The sequence below is a fragment of the Zea mays genome, chromosome 5 (assembly GCF_902167145.1).
Source record: "Zea mays cultivar B73 chromosome 5, Zm-B73-REFERENCE-NAM-5.0, whole genome shotgun sequence".
In the NCBI taxonomy this organism is placed as follows: domain Eukaryota; kingdom Viridiplantae; phylum Streptophyta; class Magnoliopsida; order Poales; family Poaceae; genus Zea; species Zea mays.
In genome coordinates, this window is record NC_050100.1 from 178,879,140 (window position 1) to 178,891,350 (window position 12,211).

The 12,211-nt window shown below is 50.1% G+C and overlaps 2 protein-coding genes across 3 annotated transcripts; one reads left to right on the top strand and one right to left on the bottom strand.

The window, feature by feature from the left end:
* Positions 1 to 6,172: 6,172 nt before the first annotated feature.
* On the top strand, positions 6,173 to 7,506 carry LOC100282074 (gibberellin receptor GID1L2). Its single transcript, NM_001154987.2, has one exon. It carries the CDS (start codon positions 6,309 to 6,311, stop codon positions 7,311 to 7,313), a length of 1,005 nt encoding a protein of 334 aa, NP_001148459.2. The 5' UTR covers positions 6,173 to 6,308; the 3' UTR covers positions 7,314 to 7,506.
* A 1,936-nt stretch (positions 7,507 to 9,442) lies between these two features.
* Positions 9,443 to 11,225, bottom strand: LOC100283727 (cytokinin-O-glucosyltransferase 2). Of its 2 annotated transcripts, none has more exons than NM_001174884.1 (2): positions 10,684 to 11,176; positions 9,443 to 10,555 (listed from the first exon to the last, which is right to left on the bottom strand). In NM_001174884.1, exons 1-2 carry the CDS (start codon positions 11,157 to 11,159, stop codon positions 9,985 to 9,987), a joined length of 1,047 nt encoding a protein of 348 aa, NP_001168355.1. In that variant the 5' UTR covers positions 11,160 to 11,176; the 3' UTR covers positions 9,443 to 9,984. The 2 variants fall into 2 exon arrangements, with proteins under 2 accessions (NP_001168355.1, NP_001150098.2); NM_001156626.2 differs by having other exon boundaries at positions 9,465 to 10,555; positions 10,667 to 11,225.
* Between the last annotated feature and the right edge of the window lie 986 nt (positions 11,226 to 12,211).

Here is a 12,211-nt window from a genome sequence, read left to right on the forward strand (position 1 = left end):
AAAGGCCTCTAAAAAGGGTGTTTTTGGCCTTAGCATTCCATTTCTCATAATTGAACTCATCACCTACAAGATTTGTGCGATCTCTAGGTTCGGGGAATCCTTGTGTGGCGGCTTTATAGACACCAATGTCTATAGCCTCTAAGTATGCTTCCATACGAATTTTCCAATAAGGAAAATCGTCGCCATCAAAAACGGGAGGAGGTCCATCCCCACCGGACATCGTAACTCTAGCGGTTAAGCTAATCTACGAGCAATAAGGCTCCGATACCAATTGAAAGGATCACGATGCCCAATAGGGGGGTGAATTGGGCTTTTCTAAAAATCAACACTAATTAAAACCTAAGCAAGAGCTAAGCAAGAGCCCAACTTCACCCCAACTACTAGCACTAAGAATATAATACTAGAAATGCAACAATGCTAAGACAATACTTCAAATACTTGCTAAACAAATACACAATGTAAAGTGCTTGAATTAAGTGCGGAATGTAAAGCAAGGTTTAGAATACTCCAATTTTTCCCGAGGTATCGAAGAGTCGGCACTCTCCACTAGTCCTCGTTGGAGCACCCGCGCAAGGGTATCGCTCCCCCTTGGTCCTCGCAAGAACCAAGTGCTCACTACGAGATGATCCTTTGCCACTCCGGCGCGGTGGATCCCTCGAGACCGCTTACAAACTTGAGTCGGGTCACCAACAAGATCTTCACGGTGATCACCGAGCTCCCAACGCCACCAAGCTGTCTAGGTGATGCCGATCACCAAGAGTAACAAGCCGTAGATTTTTGCTTGACCAAGAGAAGCCTAATGCAAGTGGTGTGTGCTCTAGGTGGCTCTCGCTAGCGCTAATGAGGAACAAACGCGGATTAAGATTCTCTAATCTCCTCACTAGGCTTTTGGTGCTTGCAATGCTCTAGCAATGTGCTGGAATAAATGTGGAGTGCAAGACATTGAATATGGTGGGTGGAAGGGGTATAAATAGCCCTCACCTACCAACTAGCCGTTACAGGCAACTTTCTGCGCACTGGCGCACCGGACAGTCCGGTGCGCCAACGGTGCGCCACCGGTGCGCCAACGGTCGTTTCCAACGGCTAGTTCTAACAGCTAGCCGTTGGACTCATGGCACACCGGACAGTGAACAGTCACTGTCCGGTGCACACCGGACAGTCCGGTGCACACCGGACAGTCCGGTGCGATGTCCGGTGCGCTGTCCGGTGTGCCACTAAAATTCATCTCTAAAACCTGCGCTATCGGGTTTCTGGATGGAGAAGGATCTTCCCTGGGCCAGCCAGGCCCCACCTGGCAAAGGGTGCACCGGACAGTCCGGTGCACACCGGACAGTCCGGTGCCCCAGGGTCAGAAAACCCTAACTCTTGATTTTCAGCTGATTTTCAAATCGGTTTTCGTTCTAGCTTGTGAGTGAGTTCTAGAGTGACACCTAGCACTGTATGTGAGTGTGATTGTGCACCAACACTACACTAGAACTCTCTTGGTTAAACTACTCATCGACAACCCCTCTTTATAGTACGGCTAAAAGAGAATAAAAGACCTAACTAAATCGCGAGTGTCCACATCTCCTTGACACTCGGACTCCGTAGACCTTCGCCTTTTGTTTCGTCGTTTTAGCCGTCGCTTCGAGTTCTTATCTCCGGGATTGTTTTCACCGTTGTAGTACTTCTACCTGTCATGCGACCTAACTTACCATTTGTCTCTGCAAAACATACGTTAGTCACATATAATACTACGTTGTCATTAATCACTAAAACCAACCAGGGGCCTAGATGCTTTCACCAGGGTTCAATCTGCAAGAATACAGGGGTCTGCGCGCGAAAACCAGGGACGATAGGTTGATTCTAAACAAACCGAGGGTCTCTTTAGTAAAACTGTCGCGTGAAAGGGGTATCGGGTGAATCTAACCGTTAGATCAGAAACTGACGACCGAGATTAGATCTGCGGCCGAGGGCGCGCGCACGCGATCGGGCGAGTGCTGACAGGCGGGCCAGGGGGTGTCAGCGACTGAGGGGGAGGGCGCACTGACCGAGCGGGCCCAACGCCAGGGAACACGGACGCTGACAGGCAGGCTAGGGGCGCAGGGCACGCGTGCGCGAAGCGGTATCCGTGATCTGGGTCATGCGATCAAGATCGGACGGGGGAGATCAGACAGGGGAGGGTAAACGGCTCCGGACGGCGCTGCTCCTCTCCGCGACGGTGAAGTCACCGGAGTTGAGGCAGGCATGAGCTAGGGTGGTTCCAGGTTCGCCGGGATTGGGCAGAGAGGGAGAAAACACCATGGCGAACTCAATGGCGGGGAAGAGGCCATGAATCCGTGGACATAGGGGGAAGAACGGCGGGGAGAAGGTCTCGTGCGGACCGGAGGAACTCCGGCGAGGCATTCCGGCCACAAGGAGGGGGCTTGAGGCGTGCTAAGGCTTGGGAAAGCCTCGGCAGAGGGAGGGGCACCTTAGGGACCAACGTTGAGGAACTAGACCGGGCTAATTTGGTCGGCCACTGTGAGCACGGCGGACCACCACGGCCGAGCACCGGCGATGCCAAAATTGGCTGAGCACAGAGAGGAACTACGGAAATTGAGCACGGGCAAAGGTGTCTCACCTCAGGGCAAAGCTCGGAGAGGCTTGGCGCGGTCTCCGGCGAGCTAGATGGTCGGGAACGCGGGCGCGAGTCTCCGGTGGTGTCTGGCGGCGAGGGCAGAGCGCGAGAGAGGGCGATGCTGTGCGAAACGAGGCGGGGGAGCGAGTGCGGGCACTGGCGGGGCTCTAAGAGGGGAGCTGGGCGCGTGGGCGGGCGTCGTGGCCGAGAAATCCGGTGACGTGCGCGAGTGCGCACGAGCTGGTCCACGGCGAGCACGGGGAGGTCAGAACTGACAGGGAGGGTCCACGGCGCAGAGAGAGAGAAGAGGGACGCGCGGGGCAACGGCTCAGCGTTTGGCGAATCGGGCCCGCAAGACAGAGAGAGAGGAGGGGCGCGCGCGGGCGAAGCAACTGTCGCCGACAGGTCGACCCCAACGGGCAGAGAGCGAGAGGGAGAGAGCGCGCGAGAGAGAAAGCCGCCGCTGACAGGCGGGGCCCGCCTGTCAGGCAGCGCGAGCGCGCGGGCGCGCGGCCTGGCTGGGCCAAGCTGGGCCGGCTAGGCTGCTTTCCCTTTTTCTTTTTCTCTGGATTTTCTAATTCCTTTTCTATAGGGTTTTCAATTCCAAATTCAAATTAGGTTTTAAATTCAAATAAATTCAAATATGTGCAACACTTCAAAGAATATTTTAAGCTCAGCATGATGCAACATGTCATGACCCATAATGTTTTGGCAAAAATAAATAATTAACCTCCACTAACTTAAGCTAATTCTACTTACAAGGGTAGAAGGGAGAGAGAATCTAGAGAGAGATAGAACCTAGGGTGAGAGAGAGAAGAGTAACACATGAATTTGGGTGATCATTAGAAAGAAGTTTTATACCCCCAAATTCAGTGCGTTACACAAATGGTCCACCCTCCACATTAACAACTACTTTTCGTTAGAAAAGCTGCCAGAGCTATCAGAAAAAGCGAGATGCAAACTGTCTACTGACCATGGTTGGACGGTCTGTTGGCCTCAACAGTAAATGCCCCAAGCTCTGCCCAAAGTGGTTTTGACAGCTACGAAAGGTTCGACACCTAGGCACAGATGGTCCACGACCTGTGAACATGTAATGTCTGTGACCTAGGCATGGATAGTCCGCAATACAAACCTGAAACCACTAGAAAACAAAGTCCCCCGCACAGATTTACTCAAGTTAGCTACGGACGAGCCGCTTCTCTCGAACGGATGGTCCACACATCGTACCAGGGACTTAGCCAAATATCAGACCTTCTGGCCAATACTGTCAGATGGTCCGGCCATTTGGCTCAATCAGTCTGCAGTACAAACTGCCTAAACCACACAGAAACACACCATATCTGCACACCTCTTTAGTTAGTTCTTGGACGGTCCGGCCACTTGGACCGAATGGTCCGCGGATCAAACAATTTTACCCCTTTTCAAATACGCTTTTCAAAAGATTTTCTTTCGCAATTTGGAAGTGTTATTAGCCCTGATGCACATGCATCAACTATATGCTTTTATGAGGCATTAAGTATCACATCAAGTAAACATTATTGACCCTTTTTGATAGTACAACTATCTAGCCTACTAACCTAGTCAATTTACTTCTCTAATCAACTTTTGATAAGCAAAAGTAAAAACCTATTGATTACCTTTGCCTTGAGCTATTCCCAAATCCATACCAAAGTCTCTAAGACTTCTAAGTAGCTCAACCATCAGTGATTCATCTTGCATTCTTATTTTCTCCAAGAATCCAATAGTCCACATATAATTGTCATTAATTACTAAAACACTACTTAGGAACCTATATGCTTCACAACCGTACTAAGCCATATGCACCCAACTATAAATACACCTAAAGAGCTATCCTCTCCCTACCACACTCAACTTCGTGAGCCAAGGCAAACTCCAACACACTGAATTACTCCTACGCTTCTAGTGTTGGTTCACCTCTGATATACCATTTAGGTAAACATCTCAACTCTTTGAACACAAACTCTGTTCGAAACTCTACTCACTCATACATCATTATTCTTGACCAGTATAATGATTATTTGTTTATACTCGATGATTTGTGTTTTTGCTTGTTCTTGACACATAGTTATCCGAGCCTTCATGCTATACGCCAGATGATGAAGCCAGAAGCCAGTTCCACGAGCTCTCACCCTTTTTCGGTTAAATCAACGACAAGCTCACTGAATCCCTTTCATGCATAAATTACATATGTATCAAACACAATCCCTTAGCCTGTGGCGTGCGCCTGAAGTAAGGGTACTGCCTTTGCAGTGGTGTGCGACCAACGCGGGCATGGCTCTGGCGGCGCCCTAGGCACCGCTTTGACGAGGCACTTAACCCAGCATGGCGAGAGAAAGGAGATGAAGGTTGATTGTGATAAGGGAGGTTCACTTGTGAGAGAGGGAGAAAGTTAAGCGAATAATATATGAGGCCTCTCACAAGTGAGTAGACCGAGTATAACTTTCTTGAAAGCCACAATGTCGTGTCAAACGACTTCTCACTTTCTTATATCTCATAATACTTTTCCTACTGTCTCGAAAACTATTTTTAAAGTTGTACCTTAACAAACTTTATAATATTCATGTCTATCCAAAACCTCCACTAGGCCATGTAGCATCCCATTTTAGGACGGGTTAGACTATCTCTAACAACTCTCCTATCTCATCTCCTATCACATCTCTATTTCAAACTTCACTTTGCAAAATAGTTTTATCCATGGTGCAAAACATTATTTTACACAACCATATACACGATCTACTGCACATATTCTTAGCGCATAGTGCAATTGAATGGACGTGTTAGGCTCGTAGTGCCTAAACCCAGTAAGCATCCGTACGACTGAAGTACCAAACCAACATTAATCTACGATAGTTGTTGTCTTTTTTATGAACTAATAAATGTTGTCATTAGACGACCCTAATCTATCATTTATCTTTTTTTATTCTAAATTATAAGATATTTTAGTTTTTTATATAACTATATATATATATATCGTGTATTTAAGTGTATAGCATAAATATGTTATCTAGAATTAAAAATGTAGATTGGATATTGGAGTTGATCCACGTGTTGCAATAAACGAAGTGAATGACACATTGAGGGGGGGTATATCAACGTATCATAGCAGATCTTCTAGAAGGTTGTGAATGAATTCATCTTCTGGGATCTGGTAGAGAAAAAAAAACGAGGACATCATGCAGAGGCTTTTGGGCGGCCACAAACAGGCCCAGCGAAGTACGTAATCAATCCAGATCTGAGTGAAGGCCATACAGCACGGATGGCGATGGCGATGGCGATGGCGATGGCGATGAGATGACTCATGACTGTCCACCACAGATCTTTCGGATTGCGCGCGCGAGTGTATCGTAGCGAATCGACATGCTAGCAGTGCTCATGTGCATGTCCTCACGTAGATCAGCGGGTAAGCACCGCCGGCGACACGTAGACCGAGTTCATCACCACGTCGCGCGTGCCCCAACTTGTCGGTGACTGCTGCCTGCTGCACCCGTTCCCGTGCCGATGCCTCAAATAGTCCGCAACCTACCAACTAGTGACCAACGAGCAGGGCGGGTAGGCGAGCAAGGCAAAGCACGCCAAGCGCGAGTCCGTCCAACAAACAGCCCATCACTCACTCGCCGCGGCGACCATCCCCGCAGTTCTCACTCCAGTCTCCACACACCTCTCACGAGCGCGCGCGCGCGCGTCCGCCATGGCGCCGTCTAAGCCTTTATTCCCCGTCGCCGTCCCCGCCCCCGACCCGTCCGACGAGGTCGTGCGCGAGTTCGGCCCACTGCTCCGGATCTACAAGAGCGGCCGCATCGAGCGGCCCCTGGTGGCCCCGCCCGTGGAGCCTGGCCACGACGCCGCCACGGGCGTCCAGTCCAAGGACGTCCACCTCGGCTCCTACTCCGCGCGGCTCTACCTGCCCCCAAGCGCCGGCGCCGGCGCCAAGCTGCCCGTCGTCGTGTACGTCCACGGCGGCGGCTTCGTGGCCGAGTCCGCCGCCTCGCCCAACTACCACCTCTTCCTCAACAGGCTCGCCGCCGCCTGCCCCGCGCTCGCCGTCTCCGTCGACTACCGCCTGGCGCCCGAGCACCCTCTGCCGGCGGGCTACGACGACTGCCTCGCCGCGCTCAAGTGGGTGCTCTCCGCCGCCGACCCATGGGTCGCCGCCCACGGGGACCTCGCCCGCGTCTTCGTCGCCGGGGACAGCGCCGGCGGCAACGTCTGCCACCACCTCGCCATCCACCCGGACGTCGTCCAGGCCCAGCGCGCGCGACAGGCCGGCGCGCCGCCGCTCAAGGGCGCCGTGCTCATCCACCCCTGGTTCTGGGGCTCCGAGGCCGTGGGCGAGGAGCCCAGGGACCCCGCCGCGCGCGCCATGGGCGTCGGACTCTGGCTCTTCGCGTGCCCCGAGACCAACGGTCTGGACGACCCGCGGATGAACCCCTTGGCGCCCGCCGCGCCGGGACTCCACACGCTGGCGTGCGAGCGCGTGATGGTGTGCGCCGCGGAGGGCGACTTCCTTAGGTGGCGCGGCCGCGCGTACGCCGAGGCGGTGGCCGCGGCCAGGGGCGGTGACCTCGGGGAGGCCGCTGGCGTCGAGCTGTTGGAGACCATGGGAGAGGGCCACGTCTTCTTCCTCTTCAAACCCGACTGCTACGAGGCTAAGGAGATGATGCACAAGATGGTCGCCTTCATCAACGCCCCCTGAGGCGTGAGGTGCTTGTGTTCGCGTCTCAGAATCATCGTTGGCGTGGCTAGGTATGCGCCACCGTGTCAGACATTTATCGTGACAGCGTGCAAAATAAAGGCCTTGGATCCGTGAGAAATTGGCTTAATAAAGTAGGTTGTTTAGTTTGGAATTTAACTTTTTAAAATTTAAATATAAACTCACCTTAAATTTATAGATCGAGGGAATTAAATTGATTTTACGTATTACATGTTATATTTCTACTCCGCAGTTTATAACATATTTTTTTTGTCTCGAATTCCTATAGTAAAAATATAACATATAAATATATCTTATATATTGCTAACCATACTATACAAATATATTTTAAAAAACTATATCAACTTAATTACTCTATGTCTAGATTATGATTATTAAATCTAAGCGGGGTCTAAGGGAAGAAAGGAAGAATACAAAAGTGGAGGACATAAGTTGAATTCAAGTGTTTTCAGTTTACAATTGTTTGAGTTTCCTCTCGTCCTCTCAATCTATAAAAGCATCAGTTTCTCTGTTTTTTACCATCCGCTCTTTTTGAAAAAAAAGTCCTCACGTTTTTTTTTTTGCTAATCTACCCTAAAGTCCAAACATCTCTACTCCTATAAGATATTAGTTTTCACGGTTTCATTGTGTCGTTCGTCATCAAGTGCCGATACTCCTAGATGGTCGTAACAGAACATTCAAGCCCAACACGACACGGAGTCGCACTTAGCACAACGTTTGCAAATAAGTACCACATTGCTAGCTGAAGGAGGACGAGTGGGCTATAAAAAAGAGACATTTCATTTTGTACTCATATTTTTTTAAAATTTTGGACTAAGATAAAGTGTAGTATCTGCAGCTTAAAATTGTATGTAGGTCATATGTCAATTTTAACTTTAATTTTTTTTTGGAGCACTTTACTTTAATTTTAAATTTACTTTCTGGGAGAATGACCCATTACACTAGCTTGCCACTTGGTCTGCGCGTGTTGTACAACTACTTTATTACACTATTAAGTACTCCATAAATTTCGTTTTAGTTGTCGCCGCTAGTGCAAAACAAAACGAGTCATAATAGTTGTCGCTCTAGTTGAAGTAAAAAGTAAACTACTATTTTTACCCCTTACAGCAGGTTTACAGCAGGTGTTTACCAGTTAAGGTTGAGCGAAATACCAAGGTCTAAGCCGAGGCTTGTGGGAGGATAAAATCGTCAATTCATAGGTTCCTTAATCTATACGAAGCTGTTGCAAACGACTTGTAAAACGAAACAGAGGAAGTATAATTGATATGTGGTCGTGAACACACGAGAATTGCACTAGTCTTTTTTATATTCAAGAGCTCACATTATTGGCCTCCAAATCGAGAGTTAGGCTTAGGAGCTCTCTTGGGTCCCGGCCCTTCTCTAGCAGCATCTCCTCTTGCCGAGCGAAGAATTGAGTCTGACAAAGAGCCTGGAACAGAGCTGTTCACAGTTCGGTTTAACACGCTTACACACGCCCGTGAAGAGAACAAAATTTTTTTTGGCACTGGTTTGGTTGCACGGGAATCAGAGAAAATGAAAGTGATTAAATATATTTCTATTTAATTCTAACTATAAAGGGAACCGATCAAACCCTAAATATGAATCTTTGTACTATAGCAGTCTTCCGGTTAATGTTATTAGAAAACGATATCTATTGACAGTTCATAGACATCGGTCGACACTTTCATTTGCAGTGGTGCATGCTCGTTCGTTAAAACAATCAAGTAAAAATATTTATTGGTCCTTGAATTTGACATAATGTGTTACTTAGATTTTTGAACTCTTAAAACCAGAAAAAATAAATGTTGAAACTTGACGGCTCATCCAAAACCATATAAAAACGGATGCCAACGTGGCAATACCACATTAAAGTCATTTGGTCCCCAAACTTAACATGTGTCACTTGAGTTTCTAAACTTGGCATTGTATCACTTACTTATTTAGGTCCTTAAAGTTTTCTTAATGTGCTCCAACGTGGTATATCACATCATCATTTATTTTGAGTAAATCTAATTTTAGACAATTTTATAGGGACGGACTAAACTACTAGACCCGTTTTTCTAGGTTCGAAGACCCAAATGACACAATGTATCAGGTGAGGACCGCTACTTCAATATAGTCACAGAAAATTAATCAACTGAAATATGCCAACTATTATTAGGAGACTAAAACTTTGCTGGCGTCGATCATGAACAGTATTGCTTCATGATTCTAGATTCCGTTCTAGTGTGACTACTGATCTTTGGGCTCTTAAGCATCTGGTGAGTTGGGTGCGGAGCTGAGCGCTCTCACCATGCTCAGCAGGTTCTCGCGTGACGAACCGCCGGGGCCGCCCGCAGCCTCCGCCTCCTCCTTCCACTTGGCCGCGCTCTTCCGCATCTCCTCGCTTGCCATCACATTCCTGACGTGCATGGCGACCTGCTCCCTCTCCACCGTTGCCTCCAGCCGGACGCCGACACCCCAGACCTCGCAGCTGTACTTGCAGTTGGTGTACTGGTCCGAGAAGCCCGGCCAGCACACCATGGGCACGCCGGCGGCCAGACTCTCGCACGTCGAGTTCCACCCGCTGTGGGTCAGGAAGCAGCCGACGGCCGGGTGCCGCAGCACCTGCTCCTGGGGACACCACGCGGTCACGTGGCACCGCCCCGCCGTCTCAGCCTTGAAGGTCGAGGGCATCGCGTCCAGGCCGGCGCCGCCGCCGCCGCGGACGAGGTTGTCCCTCATGGACCAGAGGAACCGGTGGCCGCTCGCCGCGAGGCCCCACGCGAACTCGTTCAGCTGCTCCGGCGTCACCACCGTGTGGCTGCCGAAGTTGACGTACACGACGGAGCCCCGCTCTTGCGCGTCCAGCCAGGCGAGGCACTCGGCGTCCTGCTTCCACAGGCTCAGGCCGGTCGACTCGGTGCTGCCGCTGGCGGAGGCGCTGCTGTCTCGGTCGTCGTCCTGGCGGAGGAGCAGGCCCAGGGGCCCGACGGTGTACACGCGCGGGTACTCGGCGCGCAGCGCGGCGAGCACGTCGGCCTCGAGGCCGTCGAAGGTGTTGAGGATGAGGGCGCCGGCCTTGGCGCAGCTGTTCGCCTCCGACTCGTTGAAGCGCAGACCGAAGTCGTCCGGGTCGGTGGTGCGGAGGAAGCTCGAGAAGTCGCCGAGGCGGATCGGCGGCACCCCGGGGATCCAGTCGATGACCGTCGTCTCGAGGTAGCCGTTCGTCAGGAAACTCTCGTCTACAGGCCGCCGGCCGCGCGCCACGTTGGCGTCAGTGTCACCGCGAAAGGGAGCAGGCTAGGTGCAAGCGTGCGTGTGCAAGATTAATTTGGGCGGTGCTTAGTGCTTACCCTTGAGTGGCACGTACCCTCTTTCCTGCAGCTCGCGGAGCCTCATGTGCGTCATCAGCGAGGCCGCGCTGGCCGTCCAGAACGACATGGTCGGGATCCCGAGCTCCCGCGCCACGCCCAGCGCGAAGCTCATCAGCATGGTGGGCAGCACGCAGGTGACCGGCGGCACGCCCGGCGTGCCGTTGAGCCGCGCGATGAGGTCCCTGAGCGGCGCAGCGCAGCGCGTGCTCGTGGACACGGCCAGGCTGCGCCCGTAGTCCTGCTTGCCCCGCTCGGCCTCGGACAGGCCGTCCGGGATGGCCTCGAAGCGGAACCCCTCCCCGCCGCGCACGGCTCCGGCGCCCTCGGTGGCCTGCACGCGCCGGTGGTTGTGCTCGGTGTTGACGAAGGTGACGTAGACGCCGTGGCGGTGGAGCAGCCTGGCGATCTGCAGCGCTGGGTTGATGTTGCCGGAGCATGGGTACGGCACAACCACGACGTGTGGCCTCGCCATTACCGCGAGATTGAGACCTTGCACGCTTGATGACCCAAGTAGCTTTACACTCGATCGGGTCTTGACTCTTATCTTTGCAGCTGGCCCGCCACGGCGCCGAATAAGCCAGCCAGACTTGTGCAGACGGGAGCGCTTACGCCATCGAGATCCAATTTGCCATTTCCAAAGATGCTCCCGGTTGTCGCCTGGCCAGCCTCTCTGTTTCTTGTGTTTGGGCCAGTCAGATAGGAATTATAGGAACTTACAATAGTCTCAGGAAAAAACAAGACCATGATTATAGGAATTGTAAGGAAAAAGGTGAAGGGAAGGGAAAGTTGTAAACTGTATAGTAGCTCAAAGTTTATTGTTGTCGAAGATTATTCAATAGTGAATTTATAGAGCCGCTCATGTAATCGAAAGTTAAAGTAAAGACACGAATGATACAAAATTTATACAGGGCTCTAAAGGTGAAATAACACCCCGCGTCGTCCTTTTTAGTTTTTACTAGTGGTATTTGTATTCTGATATGATAATCTTGTCCTTAGAGCAACTCCAATAGTTATGTAAATTTTAGCTCTCTAAATCACAGATTTAAGAAGTTGCTAAATGACTTTTAGAGTAAAAAAATGTGAGTTCTCCAATAGTTCTCTAAATATAGGTTGTAATTTTGTTTTGTATTTATCCACATAAAAAATAAGTCACAAAAACTATATAATGCATTCAACATTTTTGTTTAGGGAGTTGTTAAATGGTTGCCAAATGTAGAGAGAAAATGATGTTAGATGACAAATTATTAAATTTAGAAAGTTCATTTAGAGAACTGTTGGAGAATAGTTTTCATGTTAACTACCTAAATTATTAATTTAGGAAGTCTTTTAGAGAACTACTGGGGTTGCTCTTATGGGACACCTAGATTCTACTTTTATAGTCTTAGGAGAGACAGTGGTTTACAAATGTGTATCCGAGTTGCTTACAAAATAGGGGAATGTAACCGACCCTATGTTGAACTCTATCCTTACATAATATATGTTTTTTTTATCTATTTGGACCTTGGCATATCTAATAAGATCTCG

What these genes read in the sequence shown, in the direction of transcription:
- LOC100282074 (NM_001154987.2), top strand. Translation starts at nt 6,309, where the DNA reads ATGGCGCCGTCTAAGCCTTTATTCCCCGTCGCCGTCCCCGCCCCCGAC.
- LOC100283727 (NM_001156626.2), bottom strand. Translation starts at nt 11,159, where the DNA reads ATGGCGAGGCCACACGTCGTGGTTGTGCCGTACCCATGCTCCGGCAAC. An exon ending in AGGGTACGTGCCACTCAAGG is followed by an intron (nt 10,556 to 10,666) that starts GTAAGCACTAAG and finishes GGCGGCCTGTAG; the next exon opens with ACGAGAGTTTCCTGACGAAC.